This window comes from Lonchura striata, chromosome 1, assembly GCF_046129695.1.
Source record: "Lonchura striata isolate bLonStr1 chromosome 1, bLonStr1.mat, whole genome shotgun sequence".
NCBI lineage: Eukaryota > Metazoa > Chordata > Aves > Passeriformes > Estrildidae > Lonchura > Lonchura striata.
In genome coordinates this window covers 124,500,383-124,522,671 of record NC_134603.1, presented here as the reverse complement: position 1 = coordinate 124,522,671, position 22,289 = coordinate 124,500,383, and the positions used below count along the sequence as shown (strand labels likewise).

The 22,289-nt window shown below is 37.1% G+C and overlaps 1 protein-coding gene across 4 annotated transcripts in view; it reads right to left on the bottom strand.

The window, feature by feature from the left end:
- Positions 1–972: 972 nt before the first annotated feature.
- Positions 973–22,289, bottom strand: part of OSBPL3 (oxysterol binding protein like 3) — an 88,285-nt gene continuing 66,968 nt past the window's right edge. For all 4 annotated transcript variants that reach the window (XM_021538224.2, XM_021538225.2, XM_021538226.2 and 1 more), the window contains 8 exons: positions 20,361–20,498; positions 17,619–17,682; positions 14,511–14,589; positions 12,288–12,432; positions 10,876–11,020; positions 10,073–10,199; positions 9,414–9,536; positions 973–8,246 (listed from right to left, as the gene is read on the bottom strand). In XM_021538224.2, coding sequence (XP_021393899.2) covers positions 8,150–8,246; positions 9,414–9,536; positions 10,073–10,199; positions 10,876–11,020; positions 12,288–12,432; positions 14,511–14,589; positions 17,619–17,682; positions 20,361–20,498 — 918 coding nt within the window. In that variant the 3' untranslated portion in view covers positions 973–8,149. The remainder of the gene's footprint in view (positions 8,247–9,413; positions 9,537–10,072; positions 10,200–10,875; positions 11,021–12,287; positions 12,433–14,510; positions 14,590–17,618; positions 17,683–20,360; positions 20,499–22,289) is intronic.

The following is a 22,289-nucleotide window of genomic DNA, read 5'->3' as shown; positions in this document are numbered from 1 at the left end:
ACATGAGCCTCAGCATTAAGAAGCTTTGCACCTACATAAAGTACAGTGGAGCTCCTGCTAGGGCATTTTTTTCCCCTGTGATGTGGCATGGGCTCTTTTTCAGTTCCTGATATTCACAAATGGTGAGAGTATAGTATCCTGGAGTTCTCTACTCTGCATCAACTTTAACTGAAGCTTTACTCTGTCTCCAAAATGAAAGAAAACACATTAAGGAAGGGCTAGGCTCACCATCCTTTAGTAACTAGAGAATGTAGAAAAAGTCAAGCTTGCCCTATTTGCAGTACCTCTCTTAGGCAAAGTCCTTAGTAAAAGATTTTCCCCACCGAAGAACTTTTCAATTTGATGCACTATTTTTAAACCTTATAAGAAAAATTGATTTTTCCATCCAAAAAGCCTATATAGCTCTAGTTGCCTTTAAAGGGTTTGCTTCATTGACTGAAGTGCAAGTAGCAAACAATGAATACAAGTAGGATGACCTCTTGACTTCACTCCATCATCAGCCTGTCAATTGCCAAAATTATAACAAACCTTGCAGTAAACAAAACTGTAAATCTCTTTCAGCTATTAGACAGGGTCTCATCTATTGATAAATCTACATAATCTTCCTTGCCTTAGGCAGCAATTTAGGCATTGCAGACATACCCTCATAAAAACCTAAGGAGAGGATTTTTCAAGGCATGTACTGCAGTAATTCAAAGTTGCCTTACTGCAACCTTTATTTATTTTTTTAACACAAGCTGAAAAGTAAGGAATTTGTAATTTTGGAAATAAATTTTTATCAAGAAGTTTTAATAAAGACAACAATGTTAAGCAAGCAAAAAGGAAAGTACTTTTGAATTGTAACAGCTGGTTTTACTAGAATAGCATGTGAAACATCAGCACACAAAATCCTCAAGGATAAGCAGTACCCTAATATTTAGAGGAAGACAATAATTCCTGGAGTCTGAAATTACAGTCAGAAACATCAGTGGATGTTCATACACAACATCTTGTGTCCCAGGAATTTATTACTGTTTCAAGAGCCTGTAAAAACTTACATTAGTGAGCCCACAGAGACAAATTCTCAGTTAATTCAAGCCTTGGTTACATTCAGCTCAGTAGAGCAATGTTGATTTACCTCAAATGAGAGTTTGCACAAAGTAATTTCAAATATTTCCCTTGGTACAGAGTAAGCAAAGATACAAATTCATAAGTATACATCAGAATTTGGATTCTGGCCAGCTTTTAACCCCATTTAAAAACAGACAGTAACTCTACAAATCCTTAGGCATAAAACGGAGAGGTCTAAATTAAAAATCAATAAATCAGGCACAGAGAGCAACATTTGCAACATGAAAGAAATATAAGAAACATAATTATATATTTTATATATAATTTATAGAGGCATAAAAAACAACAAAGAAGCCAAGATGTGTTGGTTATTATGTTGAGCAAGCTTTGCTCAGCTGTCAGTGTTTTTCCTCACTCTATGAAGGTTTGAATCATTTTGCAGTAAGCAAAACAACTTTAAAATAGAGATTACTGTAAATGAAAAGACAACTGAGCTTAAACACAAATTTGATGCAAGTTCTACACAAGCTAAGTTTATCTTGCACTTCTGTAGAGAAGAACAGCCTGGTTTGTCTGGGTAGCACTGACCACACTGTGGGCACTTGGCATGGTATTAGCTTGAGAGGCAGTCATAAGAAATTCACTTCCATAACCATTTATCTGTAAGAAAAATTCCTGCTGCCCTGGGTGCTCATGTGTGGGGCACCAATAATGAGCAATCTTCCCTGCAATCTTCCTCTCCCTTTCATAATTATGAAAAAGATACTACTGCTTCTGTAAACCAGAACTTTCCCAGCAACTTGAACTATATGTAGTTATTTCAGATACCAATTAAACTGTATCAGATCTCTATGAAATAAATCAGCAATGAAGTAATTCTCCCTGACACAAAGAGAAAGTTCCAAAGTTCTTAACCCAATAGAACTAAAATGGATGTATCTCAAAAAAAACACTGTAAAGACTGTTTTTCTTTTGGCCTCTATTCTGATTCTGCCATGTGCAACAGTCAATGGTATTTTGCATGGTAGCAAGTATATAGATACAGTTTTCCCAGCTCTTCCTGTAAGCTCCATGGTCCCTCCCACTAAATCTTTGTAGACACTGAGGCTGCAAAGTGCTGCGGAACCACACAGACAGGAATTTCACATTGGTCAGGAGTTACACTCACTGTATTCCCATATTTTGCAAGATCCTAGTCCATCCCTATTGCATCTTATACACATATGGTGGGACTATGAGACATCATTGAGGTCTGATTGGCAGAGCTGTCCTAAATCAGCATCTCTAAGGGAAAAAACACCACACTGATATCCTTTCTTTCCAGTTATTTATTTTACCTTGTAAATACCATATTTCCTTGTTTTTAAAATTTATTTTATGGAGAACATTTAGTTTGTGGTTTCTACATTCATACTAAAGCGTAATATTTATGCTGCACATCTGTATGCTAAAAACTACTCTTAAGAATAAACTTCCAGCTGTAAATGGATTCCATCAGCTTACCTACCCCTTCTCCTACCCTAGTGTCTGGCACATTAGCTGTGGAGCAGAGCTGTGCAGAGCAGTACAACTGGAATATGACACAACTACCAGACAGACTGTTAGAGTGATAAATAAGCGTTCTAGCAGATGGAAGCTCTTTCCTACTTGCCATTTTGCAAAGTGCAAAAAGCACAGATCACTACAGCAGTGAGATTTGCTCCAGCTGCCACTAACAACCTTTGAAGAAAGATGCTTACAACCCCTGGGAAAAAGTCAGGGTTCTCTGTGACCTTTTGCAAGTATGATTTATTAACATCTAACTAAATTGGTTACAGAGACAAAAATAATAAATCTAGTTGCGCATCAAGGTACTCCAATGTTATTACAAATATTTGGAGTGAAGCAGAAAACAGGGATGGTCCTGAGTACAGAGAGACTTCTCAAATATCTGAAAGTCAGCAATAATTCTAATACATAAGATACCGTTCCTCATTCTGAAATCACTAATGCCCCATCAAAGCAAACAACAAATTCAGCATTTAGCAACTTTGTTTATGTAATACCTCGTATATGTGGGATGTTCTTACAATACCAGAACTAGCAAAATACTGTTAACACAAAGCTTTTCAGATTCTCAGGGATGCCAATCATCTCCAACATGTGGAGCTGATAGGCATCATCACCTCTTGTGGATCAGCATCACATTCTCTTAAGCTTTAATACAGTTTTGTTTTGCACATTAAAAACACCAAATCAACAATTTATAGTAAAAATAAATGAATAATTTAAAATAATTCTTTAAGATATGCCAACTACTTATGCGGAAAATTTCTCTTATTGCTTTCAAAAAGCTACAGCAAGAACAGTATCTAAGAACTGAGCAGTACAGTAATAAATTTGGTGGTAGGTTACAGCATTTGCTAAGTTTCAAAAGGTAAGCCAGATAATGTGCAATTCTTACGAGCCCACAGCTGCTGGAGTAAGTTGCACCCACCAGTAGGCTAGAAAATAGAAAGGATGAGTTAGTGAACATTGTGAATTTAATTTATTGTAAGAATAATTCATGAATGAAAACACACTCAACCAAAAAAATCACTCCTCTGAATAGCACCATCTCATTCTAGCCCTTGCAAGATGTATTCAGTTATGTGGATGAATTGATGTCATCTTTCTCTCTATTAAAATGCACCACGGGACAAGTTTTGCAATCCTCTTCATCTTGCCCCCTCTGCATGAGTTTACACAAAAAAGAAGCCATACTGAACAAAACAAGATATGTTGAAAGTTTCTTGCTTTTCCAAGCTGGTCATTTGGAGTGACAGCACAAGAGATTTACATAAACACAGATGCAAGGACATTTGTAATTAGGATCTGTTGAGCAGACACAGCTGCATATTTCCATAGCACACTACCCTTACCAGGTCTGACTCCAGAGCGTAAGAAAGTCTTTTTCACATTCAAGGAAAAGATACAGAAGGAATTTATGGGGGAAAGAATTTAACTACAGCCTCTAAGTATGATTTATCATTTGTTGCTATGGACTGTTTTCCTATTCATCAGTTTTTTTAATAAAGAGAAAAACAAGCCAGTGAATAAGGGACCACATAGAAAACCTGAGCAGGACTGTAAACAGCTGAGGGAAAGTGGGGGGCATGGGAAGGGGTGAGGTCTTTGTTAGGTTGGGTTTTTTGGGGGAGTTTGTTTTGAGACCAGCACTGGACCGTTGTGCAATGTGAAGCTGTCCCTGGTGGAGCCCTAATTTCTGATCCCATGCATTGGTGCTCTTTCCTACCATGACCTGGATTCAACACTAAGCTGCCAGGTAACACAGGTGACTGTGTTTGCAACTATTATGTCCTTCAGGGGCCAGATTTTAAAAGAAAGCAGCAACCCTGTTTCCAGAGAAAACTGGTTGGTGTTAGAACAGATCTCCAGGATGTCCCCTTATCAAAATTAGGGCTGGTTTTGGTCCTTCTTCCAGGCATCTAACTTTCCAAGCTCTGCATAAAAAACCTAGGTACAGACTACTGGATCTGTACTTCAAAAAGTGTCTAAAAGAAGTAGTTCAGTGCTGCAAACAATCACATCAAGCATATCTCAGAGAGCAGAGATCCAGAAAGGAATGCAGTGATTAATGATGCTTTCTAGTTCCACTGGGTCTAAAGGGCACTTCATGCTACCCAGAGTTGCCTCCTGAAAAGTAATGCAGTTTTGTAGTCCCAAATTTAAACATTTACACAAAATGAGAAACTAAGCATCAAGCCTGCAAATCTGAAAGTAGAGCTGTGGGTTGCTGTTTCTATGTATAATATTTCCCTGGATTTTTTTATTTCTATACTTTACAACTTGAAAAATGAAGCAGGATTTCAACACCCAAAGGCTTGAGTTGCTCCATCACCTTGATGGAAGTTTGTAGTGAGGATTTTACTTTATGAAGAGACACACACAGAAAGGCAGGGCTGCACGAGTGCTTCTCAAACTGGCCTCCAAAATTGTATTAAACAGTGTTTATAAAGTCGTGAAATAAGAGAGCCACAACAGCAGGCAAGGGTCATCATGAAATTTTAAGACTGATCCATTGAGCTACACACCTGGGGGATCACAGCTGTGTATGAAAGGAAGCAGTTAAGTTGCCTGATACATTCTTTTTTACCAGTCAGGGTAGAAATAGTGAGTAAAAAGTCCCTCAGTGTCAGTTATTAAGAATAACAGTTGTCTTAGTTATACTGCAGAAAGCTAATATAAATTCTGTACCCATTAACACAGCTGAAGTTTCAGGGAAGAAAACTACCAAAATTTCATAGTTTACCAAGAATAATTTTATAGAATATATTAGCTTTGTGAATGTTGAATATATTTACATGCAGAAATACACAGAACTAACATCAAGACAAATTTCTTTCACTTCTTAATATACAGTCAACAGAAGATTAACAACTAAACCCAATTGTTTAATACAAAAGTAAGCAGGGAAAACTATACTGCAGTTGGAACATGGGGTGAGAGGATCATTCACAACTGGTTACACTGTGTTTGGAGGTGTGTATTGTAGATGTACAAAAGGAGCAATTACTTGTTCAATGATTTTGCTTCATGCATTTAAGAAATGTCCTGGATTATTCTCAGGCATTTTTATGGAGACAGTGCTAAAAATTCTGGAGTTTACTTTCTTGATAGAGAAATTTTGATGAAGTTTTTATATTAAGGCACTGCTCAGCCCAATGCTTCTTGTCATTCATCCCATGTATTTTGGACAGTTTGGAGTGTTAGAGAAATCAGACTTGGCACTGCCAGTCTGATTTCTCAAAAATAATTACTCAAATACCCCATATGAGACTTGTTTTGTTTAATACCTACATAGGGGAATCTCCTCCACACACAGAATATACAAACCCAGCAATCAGACCAGGCAGTATCACAGTAGCTGCCAAATATGACAATGAGCAAGCTTAATGCAGCCTCCACAAATTTTGCTCCTTTTCTTAAAAGATTTTATTTCCTCTACCCTCTTTTGTTTTTAAATGAACCTTAATTTTAGTATAAATTGTAATTACCAACAGCAAGGATAATTGCAATAATCAACTAATTTCTGTGTGAGGTTTTGACAGTTAATACAAGAATAAAAGACAGGAAGGGAACAAGGCATGAAGAGAACCTAATTTTTCTTGAAAAGCCAAACAGCCCCCAAAGTTTAATATTTCCTTTGGAATCAAAGCCCAGATTTTAACCTTGCCTTGTTTAAAGATGCTGGCATGGTAGTCAAGTTTGTCGAAGAGATATTAATTAGATATAATTATGCTAACTTCTTTGGTACTAAATTATGGAAATGATGGTGAGGGAGAAATCCTGGGCAAAATGAGAAATGGTGAAAAAAGCATTCATCTGCCTCTGAGACAATGAGGCTTCAAGGTAACAGAAAGCAAAGTTAAAATATACATCTAATCTGACAGCACAGATTTTTTTTTTAAATTTAAAACCTTCATAATATTTCCTTCATGTTACATACAATACATAGATCCATTTTTAATAGATTTTCTTTAGAACAATGCAGCACAATTGCAGTAAAGTGCAAGCTTTTCTAAGCTATTAGTCTGTCCTCCTAGGAATCTACTTCATCCATGCCATGTCAAGTTGTTCCAGTCATAAGCCAATTTAACATGGCAGCATTTGGGTTTGTTTTGTGTCTTTACAGTGGCATGTAAAGAAAAGAAAAGGGTGTGGTGACAGGATGCAGATCTATCACGTGGAAAACTGCATTGCTGCCAGAGTTGCAGACACACAGAGCAGATTAGAAGAACCTAATGGATCAGGCTTGGGTTGCAGATATGTGGAAATGCAAATTAGTTTGTTAATGATTATGACATTGTGATTTGATGGAAGAAAACCAAAAATACTGCCCATCTTCATTCAAAAGTGAGGCTTCTGCTACATTTGCTTCCTGTTAAATTTCTGACCTATGGTTTAGTAGCTTCACAAATGGAACCATACATATAAAATTACAGGAAAGGGATGCAATTGATTTAGTGCAAGACATTTAAATATTTATCTGAACTTAACAAACAAACAGAGGAAGATCAAAGACTCCATACACTTCTCCATAAGGCAGATGGTAATTTTTAAATATAACATCTTAAATATGTTATTTCTTAAGAGGTAGAAAATATCAAAATACTAGGAAAAATTTCTAGCTTAAAATAATCAGTTTGCTTACTTTTTAAAAAGTCTTACTGTTGCAATTTTTAAGTGAGTAAAAACAAATGAAGCTATGGAAGCACAGGATTTCGTGCTCTGTATAAGATTTCACTTATTGGAAAAAGAGAGAGCTTCTTCATCTAGTCAGTGCTCAAGCAGTATATACAAATGATCTCCTCTTCTTGCCCTGTTGGGGGCTATAAATTTGAAGTGAAAATTTTTCCCAGTGGAAAATTTTGGCGATTCCTGACTTTCTAGCACTACATTTAACCAGGTACAGTTTATGTGTAAGGCAGTAGAACCACCGATGTAAGCTCAGAACTACCTCTTCCATAAAGCTAAGAAGAAAGTTAATAGATACAAAAGCTTACTTAAATCTTTCCTGCAGATAGCAAAAGATCAGTCATATTCCAGCACCAGCTGATAATCTGTTTTAGCAATTTATACCAGCCAAGAGACAGCTGAACTACTCATTGCATTGTGGAAGCCTACCTATAGTTTGAGTTACTAAGGCTTGCACTCTTCATCAGCACAGCTAGGAGATGCTGATGCTACTGTCTCCAATGCAATTCAGTAAGGCATAGTTTAACTGACGTTATTACACATTGAAAAAGTAGTGTAAAAGCTCCTCTCTTTTCCATCTGTTAACATTCAGTACTATTTATTAAATATTTTATAAAAGGAAGTTAGGATATTTATACATTCAAACAATCACTGCAACAGTTGAGTAAAGGAAACAAATGAATTATCAGATTCTAAATTAAGCACGATTCTGGAGATATGCATATTTGCACATACCACATACATTCTGTATGTGTGTGTATATATAGGTGTGTATATATAGATATATAGTTATATTTTATACATATGTCTTTTAAATCAGATCCGAGAATACAGCACAGAATATCTTCACTTAGCTCCTCTTTCACCAGAGGACAGGATTGTCCAGTTTGGAAAAACCAGGTTCTTTTCTAAGGTCCATGTAGGTTCCATTGCTCACCCAGGAGTCATCGCTGGATTTCCTATCAAAGATTAAACAAATGTTAGCTTATATTTTCCATCCATATGCTGTGTAATGCAGTGTAGCACCATGCACAGATACCAAATCCAGCCCACAAACCAGGAGCACTGCAGCTCATTGCAGCCTGCAAACAAGGCAGTGTAGCTTGGTGTGTCTGCACTGGGCCATGGGGAGGCATCTCAATCTAATGTTCACCAGAGAACTTCACTCTTGAAGAGACAAATGCATTAACTCCTATCTGCTCTAATACTTTTGCTATATAATAATTAGATTTTTTATTCTGCCATTTAAATCTACAGGATAAATCTCAGCTTTCAAATCCTCATTGTAAGGATTCAAATCCTCATTCACAATTCTCATTGTGAATATACAACCACAAAGTATTAGACTTTCCCTCTATCCACCTTCCCTTTAGTAGGTGTGATTGGCATGTGATGAGTTAGTCCACCAGCTTGTCAGAGATGTAGTAGTCTATGCCATTCCCTTTTGCATCTATTTAAAACATTCCAGTGTTCCTCAGAAGTACAGTATAGATATATCCAGAAAAAATAGGGTCCCAGATCTACTAATAGGTCCATACAACATTCATCTAGGCTCCAACTCTTTCACTGCAGGAGAACAGAGAAGCTGGAGGGCAAAAGACCACTTCCACACCAGCATTCCTTTTTGTCTTTCAATACCTCAAGTCTCCTGTTTAACTGATTTACAGCAGGAGGAGATAAAGTGCCCTCAGAACAATAATTCTCTCCCCATAAAATAGAGGAAACATGTTCAGAAATAGCCCTGGAAGTGAAAGGCTCCAACTCTGCACACTTCCACACCAGGCAAACCCACTGAATTCAGCAGAGGTAATTGAGCTAAATCCATCTTGCTTCAAAGAATCAAAGGTGCTACATTCACTCAGGCAAATTCAAATGTAGACCAAATCTCAATTGCCACCAAGGCAAAACAGAAAAAAAAAAAATTCAGGGATGCACTAATAAAAGACTAATACATAATTGTGAGTTCTAAGTCTGGAGTGTTCTACATCACCAAAGTACAAACCCAAAGTATATCGGGGAACCCTGGAAAAAAACTGGAGCCATGGCAATTTAACCTGGCAATTTAAAATCAGAGTTATAATAAGAATTTCAATAAATGATAGTATATGTCAATTATTATCTAGTACCTGAAAAATCTAGGCTGATGCTCTAGATTGTTTTCTTCTAGCACCTTCCGTCGTTCTCTCTGTAGCTGCTCGATCCTCTGCTTTTGCATTTCAGCTCCTTCAATATTCCCTTCTTCTAGAAACCTGCAGCAGCAGTGATATGAGACAATTGGTCTTCTGCCCCCAGAAGAATCTAATCTTTCCAGCAGGTATTTCACAGTGAAAGGTAAACAGCTACCTCTGCAGACAACTGCACTATGAAAAAGCACTTAAAGAAAGCTAACTCTTGTAACAAACTCAGAGTCAAGTTACATCAGATTCTTCTACCTGGAAATTTGCAAAAGTAAAAATTTCACTGCAGAAAGAAGTTTTAAGTGTTTCAGTTTTCAGTAATTCAAATACTGTATGCTCAACATCCAGTACCTGAAGTACTGAGGTTTTTACATCCTTGGAAAGGCAGTTATCTAGAAGCATCTAAGAGACAATTTTAGGACACAATTCCATAATGACTAGACCATCTCTCAATAAGTGATTACAATGTCTGTTTCACATGCACATTAATGTAAAAATAGAAACACACTGCAGATATCCACAGAAAATAGTCTGAATTCAGGGTAGAGTGAGTGTACAGAAGATTAAGAACCATTTAAGGAAAATATTTCATAGGTAAAGCTTCTTACCTTTGGTCTGGCCTAAAACGTGTATCGGTGGATGGGAGTAATGACCTAGTTTGTGGGTCCAGTTCATTTAACTCCAGTGCAAATTGTGTAAATCCATACCACTGTTCATAATCTTTAGGCATTGGATCTACAGAAAAAAAGAATACATTCAGAATTCCAATTAAATGCTATTATGTTGAGAAAGAAAATATCAAGCTCCCTCCAGTCATTTATTTATGTCTGATCCACAGTGTCAGTTCTAGTGGAACAAGAGGTTTTTAATAATGTGACAAAAGAGAACATCCCCCTTGATAATTACACTGCAACAAGAGAGATTTCTGTTATCTCAGCTGAATCACAGCACAACTGTGATGAAGGCCATGCTATTATCATAATGTTTTTTCAAAACACAGCAGACAAAATTCCACAAGCTTGGGAGAAATTAAACTATCACTGTCATTACAGAATTGAGCTTTGTGGACTATCCTCCAGTGTTCAACACATGAAATAAACAACAATTCTGTGCATGAGCAGTAGGAGGACTTTGTTCCTTCCCCCCCCCCCCCCTTCCTGCTAAAGTTCTCAATACCTACTTCATTCTGAATATGAAAATGAGGGAGAATAGAGAAAATGCAGAAAGCCATGGGATTAAGTTCTCATATTATTTAAATTATATATTCTTCTGATCTAGTTTTTAAATGCTTGACAAAAATCTAATATTCTACTGGAAATTAACAAGAAATTGGGGCCTAATAAAGATATGAAAACAATAAGCTTATACTCAAGATCTCAGTTTGTGTACATGAGCAATTCTGATCACTCACTTGCTCTCCATATGCAGTTTGAAGATGAAGTTGTCCCACAGTATAAACTTTCATGCCACTTCCCAAAGAGTCGATGCACAACTTTCCCAGATTTATCCATGACACTGCCTTCAATCTCATGTGCATTTGGATTCCAATACTTTGCCTAGAATGAAAAGGAACAAGGGGAAAGAAAGTGCAGAGAAGCTCAAGTGCAGGCCATTTTGCCATGCCAGTAGCACCAGGCTGTAGAGCAGTGAGAACTGTTCACTTAGGTGTGCATTACAACACCAAATGCAAAGAGCTGCTGTTAGTACCATTAAAATACAAACTTATTAGTATGTTAGCTTCTTAAGATACTAATGTTGAGAATTGTATTTATTTTGTTTGCCTTTTTTTAGGGACAGGATGAGGTGAAGTGCAGCTGACCCTGAATTTTGCCCAAGGACAGTTGACCCTGAGTCCCGACTTGGTTATCGACATCTCTCTTTGCAGAAGAGAAAGAGAAGGAACTCATACATTAATCTCCAATCTTACAATATTAAAGGTGTGAGATTTGCAGGCTCTCAGTCTTAAATATTTGAACTTTAAACATCCAGTGCAAGTCTGAAAATACATTAAAGTACTTTCAAGTAAGTATTTGGAAAAAAAAAATCACTCTAATTCTTAGAAAGCACAAAGTATTCAGGAAAATAAATAAAAACCCCCAAACTTGCTGCTAGGTACACTGAAGTACTGTATCCCTTGTATCTGTTTGGCCTGTTCTATGTCCAGCAGAGCCTTTATCCATCAATCAGATACAAAAAATGCAGGTTAAGGTAAGTCTCTTAGGATGATTTATTGAAGTATTTCTCAGGTTAGAAATCTTGGCATTGTTTTACATTTTCGTTGATTTTCCTTTACTACGAAGTCATCTATTACGAAAAACTGAATTTAATTGTGTTATAAAGACAATTCCTGAAGAAGTCATATATATTGTACATGTACAGAAGCAAAAGCTTTGAGTAAAACCACAACCTCTTACTTAACTCCTTTGAGAACCTGCAAAGGGCTAGAAAAGAGCATCAAGAGAAACACCCTGCATAAGCATTGGTCCTACAGCTGCTAAATGACCACAGCATTTGCCAGTGGGCTCACAGGAGGCATGTGGTAAACCACTGTCAGTAGTTAGCTTGTGCCTATGTCTCTCATCAAACCCAGAGTAGGTTTTTCATTATATTCCTTTCCCCATAATTCCTCCATTTCCAGTGGAATCACTCAAGAAAACTGTCGCTTCTCTTTTTTGTCTAGTGAGTGGCATTTCCTTCAAAATTACAGTTTTCAAGGAATCACAGGTAATTACAGCTTGTAAGCAGAAGTACTGAGCCTCACAGAGAGCAACCTCCCACTGCTGTGCCTGTTAGAAAAGGCAGTGCCAACACTGCTGTGGTTACCTTTATGAAAGTCAGTTTGCAGTGGCACGTGTCATCATTAAGATTTTTTATGATGATCTCTCCATAGTGTTCAATCCATCTTTGTCCACTTAAGATGTTATGGATGCAGGATGTCACCTTGTTCCATGCAAAATGGTCTTTAAAGCTGTAAGGAAAAATACACACAAGAAAATTCTCATGCCATGTTCAAGTGAGCTCAAACTTGAGGAAAAATATTGCAGAGAACATGATTAGAGGAACCAAATAAACCTTTTCTTTTTTACTAGAATGCTTCATCTTCTCATTCCAAGCCTTCTCAAAAACAAAACCTATGACAACAATCCCACCTCCCAGAAAATCCTTTTCTCTTCTGTTATATACTGTGGTCTTGAATTCAGTTTTCTCTCAATTTACTTGTCCTTCTAATTAGTTTTAAGTTTCCAGAAGTACTAATTTTGGTGTCTTCTACAGTCTGAGATGCCCATTCCAAGCTTGTAACACAGTGACAATGGAGAACACAAGGACATGGGCCACCAGAGTGATCTGAACATGTACTGGGAAGAATAAGCTTGGCTCAAGCTCTGAAGGCTGAGCCTAATAGGTGTGCTTTAGGCACGAGCCAAAGTTCTCACCATGAAAGTTCAAGATGTAGTTGCACACTGGGAAACAGCAGACAGGGAGAGATAAACAAATACCAGTAGGGAATACAACATTTTACCTTTTATGAAAGAAGTAGATGCTCTTATAGAACAGCTTTATTAAGCATCAAGGAAAGGAAAGTCTCAGAAGACATATATTCTTCAATTTGTTCTGGGTATGAATGGCCAACTCACTACAGGTAAGGTAAAACAAACTTACAAAGCACCAGTTTCCCCACAGCAAGTGCCTCACACACATCCTGTGAAGTTATTAGCACCTTTCCCTACCTCCCCTTAATCACTTGCTTTCACTTGCTGCTTTCTAAGGGCACACACAAGGACACTTTCTACAGACTTGCAGAAATGCAGCCAATTTATCTCACAGTAACTTGTTTTTCTTCCCTTACCTATGCATGTCATATGTTATCATAAATGCTAAAAATATGTATTTGTTTCAAAATTAACCTTAATACTAATGCTTAATTTTTCCCTATAGCCTTGGCATCTTTTTTGTACCTAATTCTGTATCAAATACACAGGGATACAAACCAGCATATGGAGATCACATATGAAACAGATTGCTTCCCAGTTCATCAGCCCATCATAGGCCATAATATATATTAATTATTTTGGCTCTGAGCACTCATTCACATCCTAGAAACCTTTCATTTCAAAGTTTAGGACAGGTGCTATGAACACAACATGGTTTATACATTACCTTTTGGATATTATCCTACTAGACTACAATTTTATCTACTTAAAAAAAAGGCATGCTTGATTTGATGAGTGCTAGGTTCTTGAATTCTTTGGGTTTTCTTTTTTCAGATGGCAGATTAATTAATTTTGTACTCTCTCACTGGAAAACAGATTTAATTGGAACAATACTCAACCTTTAGACCTCTGGTTCTGCAAACATGATGGATATAGGCCAAATTTTAAGGGATTTTAATTGCTCATCAATAATGGGCACTCTGACAAGCCTGCCTTGAAACACTGCAGATTTTTATTTAAAAAAACAAAAGGAAACAAACCAACTATACTCAACACTTCACTACAGTGGCTGCTTCCTTGGATAATGAACACCAGATAACTGGTTCTACTTATCACTTACAGTAATTATTTCTGCAGTGATGGTGGTTGTTGGTCTTGCCTACAGCCCAGAACACTCCATGGTGCCAGGGTCCCTACAAATATAGCCAAAAAAGACAAGAACACCACCATCTCTTCCCCCAAACCCATACTCAAGCAGAAGAATTCATAGCTTTCTTTACCCTACCGTTTTTCCCTGTGAATTTAAAATACATTAGGGTTGAAATTCAACTGAAGTATGAAAATACCAACTGTTCTTTTTTCAGGGTGCACAGGAGCGATGGGTTTTTTTTCATTGTTTTGCATAATTTTTGAAAGAGTCAGTACTTCTGATTTATGCTTCTGGTTTTGGTTTGGTGGGGTCTTTCTTCCTCCCCTTTTCTCTTTAAATGAAATCATAGCCACCAGCCCTTTCAAAGGGCAGAGCAGAGCTCACTGTCCTCTGAATGAACGTGGCTCCAGTGTGTGCAAGCACCTGTGCCTGTGCATGAACAGCAGTGCCAACAGCAGCACTTACGCTGGAAGGGTTACGTGTGTTGTGCCAACTGGAACAATCTCCATGGACTTCCCCCAGAACTTATTTTTCCATCTGACATCTGGAACAAGAAGTAAAAAAAATACAGGTTGAGTCACAGGTAGGTGAATCAGGCTGTTTCTGGGCTCTACTTTATTTTCAAGAAATTCAAAAAAACAACATGCAACAGAAGTGTTTCAAGATGGTGGTGGGACCTTCAAATACTTGTTGGTAGGTTTGGTGTTGTTGCTGTTTGTTTGATTTTCATCATAATATTGGTTATTTAAATAGCAAAGTAACATGTTTAACAGTTTAAGATGTTTAACAGTCCTTGCAAAAACTTTTTTAAAGAAAGAAATTTGAATAAGGTATAAACAGCATATATTCATCTGCAAGTCAGTTGCTAGTGAATGAATGCAGACATTTTCAAAAACAAAAGCAAAATTTCAAATACAAAAATATAACAAGAACATCCACAGTTAAGAGGCTAAAGAAGGTTTCAAAGGGCACAAAATGGCAGAGGGTTTTAGTCCAGCTCCCTCTGTAAGTTTGATCTTTTGAAATCCTGTTTGAATCACAGAAATACTGTCCAAGTCTCATTTTTCTTCAAAAATATATATATAAAAAAAGAAAAGTCAATGCAAGTTTAGTTAAATTTATTGAGCAAAAGCACCTGGAAGAGAAAAAAAAGAGAGGAGCATGGCAAAAAAGGTGTACAGTTAAATTGGGCTAGATAATCAGGCAGTAACTTTCATGGTAACTTCAGAGATCAGAGGAATAGTACCCTTCCTATTTTAGACTCTAGGAACTCCATTCCCTGCCCAACCTGAAAAAGAGGGAAAAATTCAACTCTAGTCTCAAAAAGATGCTAGTTCTAACAGAAGGAAAACAAAACACCGTTTCCTGTGCAATTCTGGGGGGAAATTCTTACACTGGTTGTGAGATGGATGCTCAAACCACAACTAAGAGATTACTCGGGTATCTCCTGAGTGATGTATGTGCAAGTGAGGAGTGAGCCACACTGAGCTGCCTATCATTGAAAAGACTAGATATAGGGCAGAATTCTGCATGCAAAAAAGTTACTTTTTTATCATGTGAGAAAAGGACCTTTTGGGTTTTTTGGTTTTGAAGTCTAATGCTGGGTCAGCATCTTCTGTGACAGCAATTCTGTTGTGATTCCTACACTGCACAAGTGCTCCAAAGCTACTTCCAGTATGATGTTGCTGAGGAAATTCTGTCCTGGCATTCTCTCTTCTGCAGTGGGATGGAAGAGAAAGGGCAAAGGTACACCCTACCGAGTTTAACAGTTAAAGTGTATTACCAGATCGTGCCAAATTCTATGTTCTCATAAACGGCAAAGCTGTCCCACAGAAATCAGCATGTGGGAAACATCTTGAGAGCTGGGGTGCAACTTGATCACGCAATAATTTTAGGACAGAAGAGAAAAAGCAAAGTGTTATTTCAAAGCTATGCTCACACTAATTCAGGCACAGATGCTGGAATAGCTGAAATGTCCTTCATTTCCACTGCTCATGTGTTGACACTCCTCTGCAAAAGCAGAGCCAGCTTCACAAGTCATGGAAAGCTGTTTCCAAACTATCAGTCCCTATGAGAGCCCAGTCTTCAGTTCATGAGACGTGACTGGGAGACTTCTTGCTGATGGAACACATGAACTAAGGTCAGTGTCTGGTGGGATGACAGCACTACCCTGGCAATGTTGCTGTCTCCTTTTCAGCTGAGGAGGTGACACAGTAAGTGAAAATGTCTTTGCACACAGAAAGAACTGAACTCACTGACAAGCTGCCTTTATGATTAAATTGGTGTTAATCTTTCCATGTAAGTTAATGCAGACTCATTACAAGAGGTTGCAGCATTTAAAACTTGCCTTTACAATGGAAAAAAAAAAAACATTGTCTAGCCCTCCCATGAGCTCAGCTAGCCATATTTAAAAATAAAGCAAACAAAAATCCCCAAGACCTGCTGCACCCTCATTGAATGTCCTGTGCTCATAAAGACCAAATCTCAGACTCTCACATTAATCAAATTCTCAGCTCTCATTAGAACTTCATTCTCTAAATGGAAGTGTTAAAATATTTGAATGATAACAGTTGTCAAGATTTGTTAAACAAATCAGTCTCGTCTATTTTTATTAAGACAAGCTGCTATCTGATCTTATTTATACAGTGTTCAAGTTACTGAAGAAATTTTTGGTCATCTTAGCTTTTGGGCTATGAACAAAAGGATTCTTGTGTCCCTGTATTTGTTTACAAAGCAAAGAATTACACAGAATAATAAAACCCAGACTAATGGGTTCCAATGTCTGTTCAGTATGGTTCCATCTGTAATAACTATAATCGAGTCAGCAGAGCCAATCAGGGAAAAAAAAAAAGATTACAATATGGCCACATTGTGATTTGACAAACCCCTGGGGTGAAGGATTTTAAGTGAGTTAAAAGGCATGGTTATGTTTTGTGTACGCTCTAGAATTATTGAATCACACAGGTGCTCTTACTGGATGACACCTTCACTAGCAACACACAGCAGACAAAGCTCCAACACATATCTTTTGGAAAAAAAACAGTAGTCAAATAGCACAAAATCTTACATACTGTAGTAATACCAGCAGAGAAAGAGAAGGTAAATGTATTTATCCTTGCTGTTATGCTCATTTTTGAAAATTGCTTTCAGAACAGGTTTACAAGATTTGCCAAGGTTCAGGATTTAACTTGTAGTGTTTTCATGCTGTCTTCCAGCTTGTTGGTTTTATAAATAGCTTGACATACAATTCTTCCTTACTAAAGAAACACATCCCCCCCTAAAACCCCAAACAAACCTGATTTTAAAGAAAAGCAGATATTTATACATGATAATAACAATCAATTAATCTTACATGAAAAAAATCCAAACAAAGCAAAGTCTTATGAGAGCTTTTATAGTAGCAGAAGATCCAAATAAGAAGCATACAAGTATAGGCTAATATTTCATTAAATCATTCTAATACAAACTTAGGCAAGGAATTTCAACTTTTCCTAATTTCTGGATATTTTCTGTTAGACATAAAATGAAAACATTATGAACACTGTAAAAGTAAATGATAGACTGAAGACTTACCTTGCCAAAAAGCAAAATTTACAGATTCAGCATGGCATGCAGAAATAGGTGGGTGGTGACTGACCTAAAAGCAAGACATGAAAGGAGAGGGGGAAGAAAGATTAACATATGAACACTTGAACAGTCATTTTGGTTTGGCTTATTTTGTTTTGTTTTCTCCTTCATTCCCATATGGCATTTATAATTTGAACATTAGTTTTCACTTTGCAGTTGTGTCCTGAAGGGGGAGGCAGTGAGATTAATAAAGGTTCTCAGACCTAAGAAACCTTGAAAGAAATGGGAAACATTTATTTTAAAAGACCTGAGACTTTGTTTGAGTGAAAATCTAGCTATATACTTTGTACATTGTCTCTAAGGTGATAATTAAATTTACCCTTAGGACCTTTTAACAGATTAACAAAAGTCACTCTTTGAGTGCACAGACAAAAATTTTCAAAAAAATAAAAACACCACAAAGAACCAAAAACTTCTGTACAGTGAATAACCACAGAACACTGAGGGAGGAGATAGTGATCAGCATCTCTAATTGGGCCAGGGGTGAAGAAATCAAGCCAGGAAATTCCATCCAGCAATCCCTACTACTGCAGCAGTGACACCCCAGGTGTTTCTAGTGTGAAACTCTAACCACATGCACTGCATTTTATCAGCTTTGGGCAATAGCATGTGCAGGAATTAGGGCAACCACCAAAGTAGCAAAGCAAAGACTGTGAGAAAATAAACAATTCAGACTATTAAAATGCAACAGTAAATAAAGAAGCACAAAGTGGAAGCAGCCACTCCTCCTCGATTTGAATTCTCCCTTCTGGGTGAACACAACTAACAACTGACCAGGGCCAGCTCTTAAGATGTGTAATGCCTGCTGTTCCTTGGGCAGCTTTATTTTCAAGTCAAATTGCTATTTTCCACTATGAATTTAATTTCTTAACCATCTACATGGCTCAAATCAACTTTTACCTTTTTTTTTATTACTCATTTCACAAATCTCTTACTGAGCATTTTTTCCCACAGGCATCCAGTTTTGGGGTTTTTTTTTGATTAAAAACCAAAAAAGTATTAATTATTTTCAGCTATGGCCTAATCCAGCAAGAGCAACACTCTCTCTCTTACATAGTGTACCCAGATTAACCCCAGATGTCACTATAATACATGGGTTAAGCTGAGCTCTCATTTAAACTGTTATACTTCCAGAGTAAGGTCATGTTGCTAACAGGAGTTATTCTAAACTCTTGCTAGTGATTAAACAGAATCTTTGTTACTTTTGTATTTTCTGTGAGTCCATCCCATACCATTCTGCCTGCGTAATCAAGGTATCTGGAGTAAGCATCAAAATGCTTGTGCAAGCAATAAGCCACTGTTCCTGATGTAAAGATAAATATTTAATGCTTGGAAGTTGCATTAAAGTTCTTTCTTCCCATACTCCCCTCTGTTCCTAACATTTCTCCACCCTATATTCTTAATTTCACCACTCTAAACTCACCTCACTTTTTTCTCATATTAGAACAACAGTTGTTAATAGCACAAGCCCATTCATGTAGTAAAATTCTTCTTTTAGAAGCTAGTCTTTGTACTCATTTACCCAATATTCAAGTGAAAATATCTTCCTTTATTTCAGTGTAACATTAAACTCATTGCTAACCTTTATTTGCCACTTTGTTACTCAAATTTGCAGTGCTCTATACACATCATTTTAGTACTGAAGTAGCACAGTGATGAACCAGATACATGAACTTGAAATTTTATTCACTTTTGACTGTATTACTTTCTGTTGGGTTTTCTTCCCCTCCTTATTTTTACTCTTGCCTGTGACATTTCCTGAGACTAAGAAAAGATAATAACATCCCTTTTTGTCAATTCTAAAACATAATGTGCAAAATGTTGTACCTTCACAGGCGGTCAAAAGCACTTTTCATTTCCTAAAGGAAGTCTTTTAGAAGTCTTTCTCTGATCAAATTTCTAGGTTGCACACCTTTGCCCACTTGCACTTTTTGTAATTTTTTTTATGTCTAGACAGAATAAGACAGCTTTCATTCATTCTTACTTTGCTAGGCACCAGGTATTTGAGTTTTATCTCTTTTCAACATACACTTCAACTTGAGCAATTTTGGTAGCTTGGCTGGTTTAAATTTAGTATTTTTCACCCATACTTAATAATTATTCTCCTGCTGGGGCATTATCTTCATAAACAATCAGACCATGATATGCTACCTTAACCTACTCATCAGCTGTGGTTGCAACTTTGAAAGGCTTTTGCTACCAAATATTTGGACAGGAAGCAGAAATAGTCATGGTGCCATTGGAAATGCTTGTGGTTGATTGACTCACACGAGGGATACGTTTGTTATAAAAGAAGACATGAAACAGCTGAAGATACAGTATTTTTAATGATCACACGCAAAAGAAAATGACAAGAATGTAAACTTTTGTTGCAGTTGTGATCAGATTTCAGCATGGGGAATTGCACTCTACTTAACCAAGTTATTTTGTTACTGGAGCAGGCAGCCTGCCAGCCTTTGCTCCTCGAGTGTCAGCTGCTTGTGGTGACGTTCCATGCCAGACTTAGCAGACTTTCCTCAAAAAACAATTCCCTTTGTTTATAATTCAGCAAGTTCCCTTGGTTTTTGCTGGGCTCAGGTAATGTAGAGTAATCTAGTATTTTGCCAGTAACTCTAGAGAATTCCAGCCACACATTTAGAATTCAGCAGTGTATTGAGTAGCAGTTCTAAGGGCTGCAGCATACAATACCTGTTCTGCAAAGAACTGGAAACCCTTATCTTCACGAATACATTCATAGGTTTCTCCAAGCACAGGATTAAATGGCTTACTTCCAGCTCGGTAGTAACTGGATGCATAGGCAGAGACTGCAAAGGCAGCTATGTACACCTGGGAAGTATATATTTGGGACTTAGATTAATTAATTTACAACAAACACAAAAAAAAAATAAAAGTAAGCTTTATTCTGATTCTGTATTTTTCCCTTCATTTGCAGGCTACAGACATGCATGCCTCCTGTAAGCTAAGCCCCAGTTCACACGTTAGAGGATTATTCAATTTTCAGAGTCATTCAATAGGTCAGGGATAGAATTGTTAGGGTCACATACTGCAAATTTCATCCACTGAAAACAGCATTTCTGAAAAGTGTTTGAAACAGTTTAGCATTCTGCAACACAGTTCAGAGAAGTAACCTTAAAAATCACTGTTAAATTTCGTATAATATCTGGTTTTTATAGTTACATCTGTGACTCTATGAATGTACCAACTATCCTTTTCATAAACATGGCACAGGATGTACTGAATAAATTTTCACCAACTTTGCTCTTTCTAATGCCATTTGACTTAAATTGCTTTTTGTCTACTGGGTGCTATTATCTAATAATGAAACTGTTGATCATGACTGACACACAGGTAGCCCTTCCAAATTTTTGCAGTCAACTCAAGCATAACATAAGGAATTAGAATTCAGGGCTGTTTGACTCAAGACTCTTTTGTAACACATTTTTCCCCTCTTTTCACTCCCTTTTCCTCATCTTGTGAAAGTGTAGATACTCTCTTCTCACAGTTTCAGAAAACAAATCCACTGAAGATAGGCTCTTTTATGAACTACTACAATTACTATACAACAGCTAGCATTAAATTTTGCTTCAGGAATTTCTCAAAGGCAAAGAATACACTAGTCTTGAGGTAATTTCCAGATGCTTGGGTGTGGGGAGGAGGGAAAAGGCTTCTTTTCCCTCCTTTTGAAAAACTACTGCTTATTTCCTTTTCTTTTTAGCATATGTTCTCAAGAGTACAAAAAAAGCTATGGACTGAACCCCAGTGAATGAACTCACCCTGGGAATTGGCCCTAAATTGTAACCCTTGAAAGTGTTAGAATGAGGAAAGAGATTTTTCAAACAGTATTTATAACGTGACTACCTGCTTTCATTAATAACTTCATTTTGAGATAAGATACATTGAGTTGAAAAGGCTTAATTCAATTTGTAGGAAAATCTGTATCTTCCATTTAAGAGAATTTAGGGAGCTTCTAATCCTTTATTTATGGGCTTGCATATTAAGTAGCTCTTGTACACCTGGAAGCAGAACAAAAAATGCATTTCTCTCTTGTTCTTTTGCCAAATGCAGAATTCAGAGTTCTGCACTAGAAAAAGATGACATCATTCTGCACAATTCTGATGATTGTACCCAGCATACAGCATACAGCCTGGTTTTGAGATCCTGAACATTTTGGATAAACACAAAAACTTCAGAAAATCAGTTAATAAGAAACATTGAGCTCATTTAGTTAATATAAAGATATCACACTCATGTAGAGCTGGAAGATCCAGCATCTCTATGAAGAAATGTGTTACCACATCAGACATCCTTGAAAAAGATCTATTGTAGCTTTTATCTTTGAGAGGGAACTAAGTTTAATCCCCTCCTCCCTTTTTGATGTAATTTTTTAATATTGGACAGCAAAAGCTGCAAAACAGAAATAACCTCCTTTTTTGTTTAAACTTGCAGAACAGCAAGGTACTTGAGGAGAGAGAGCATTTCTGAAAAAGCAACAGAAATGGAACAGAAGAGTCAAAAATAATGGCTGTATGAGTATGTACAGACATTTGGAGAGTTTGCCTCTCAGCTGAGAGACACAAAACAACGGAATAGAACATCTCTACTTCTTCAGCACTGCTT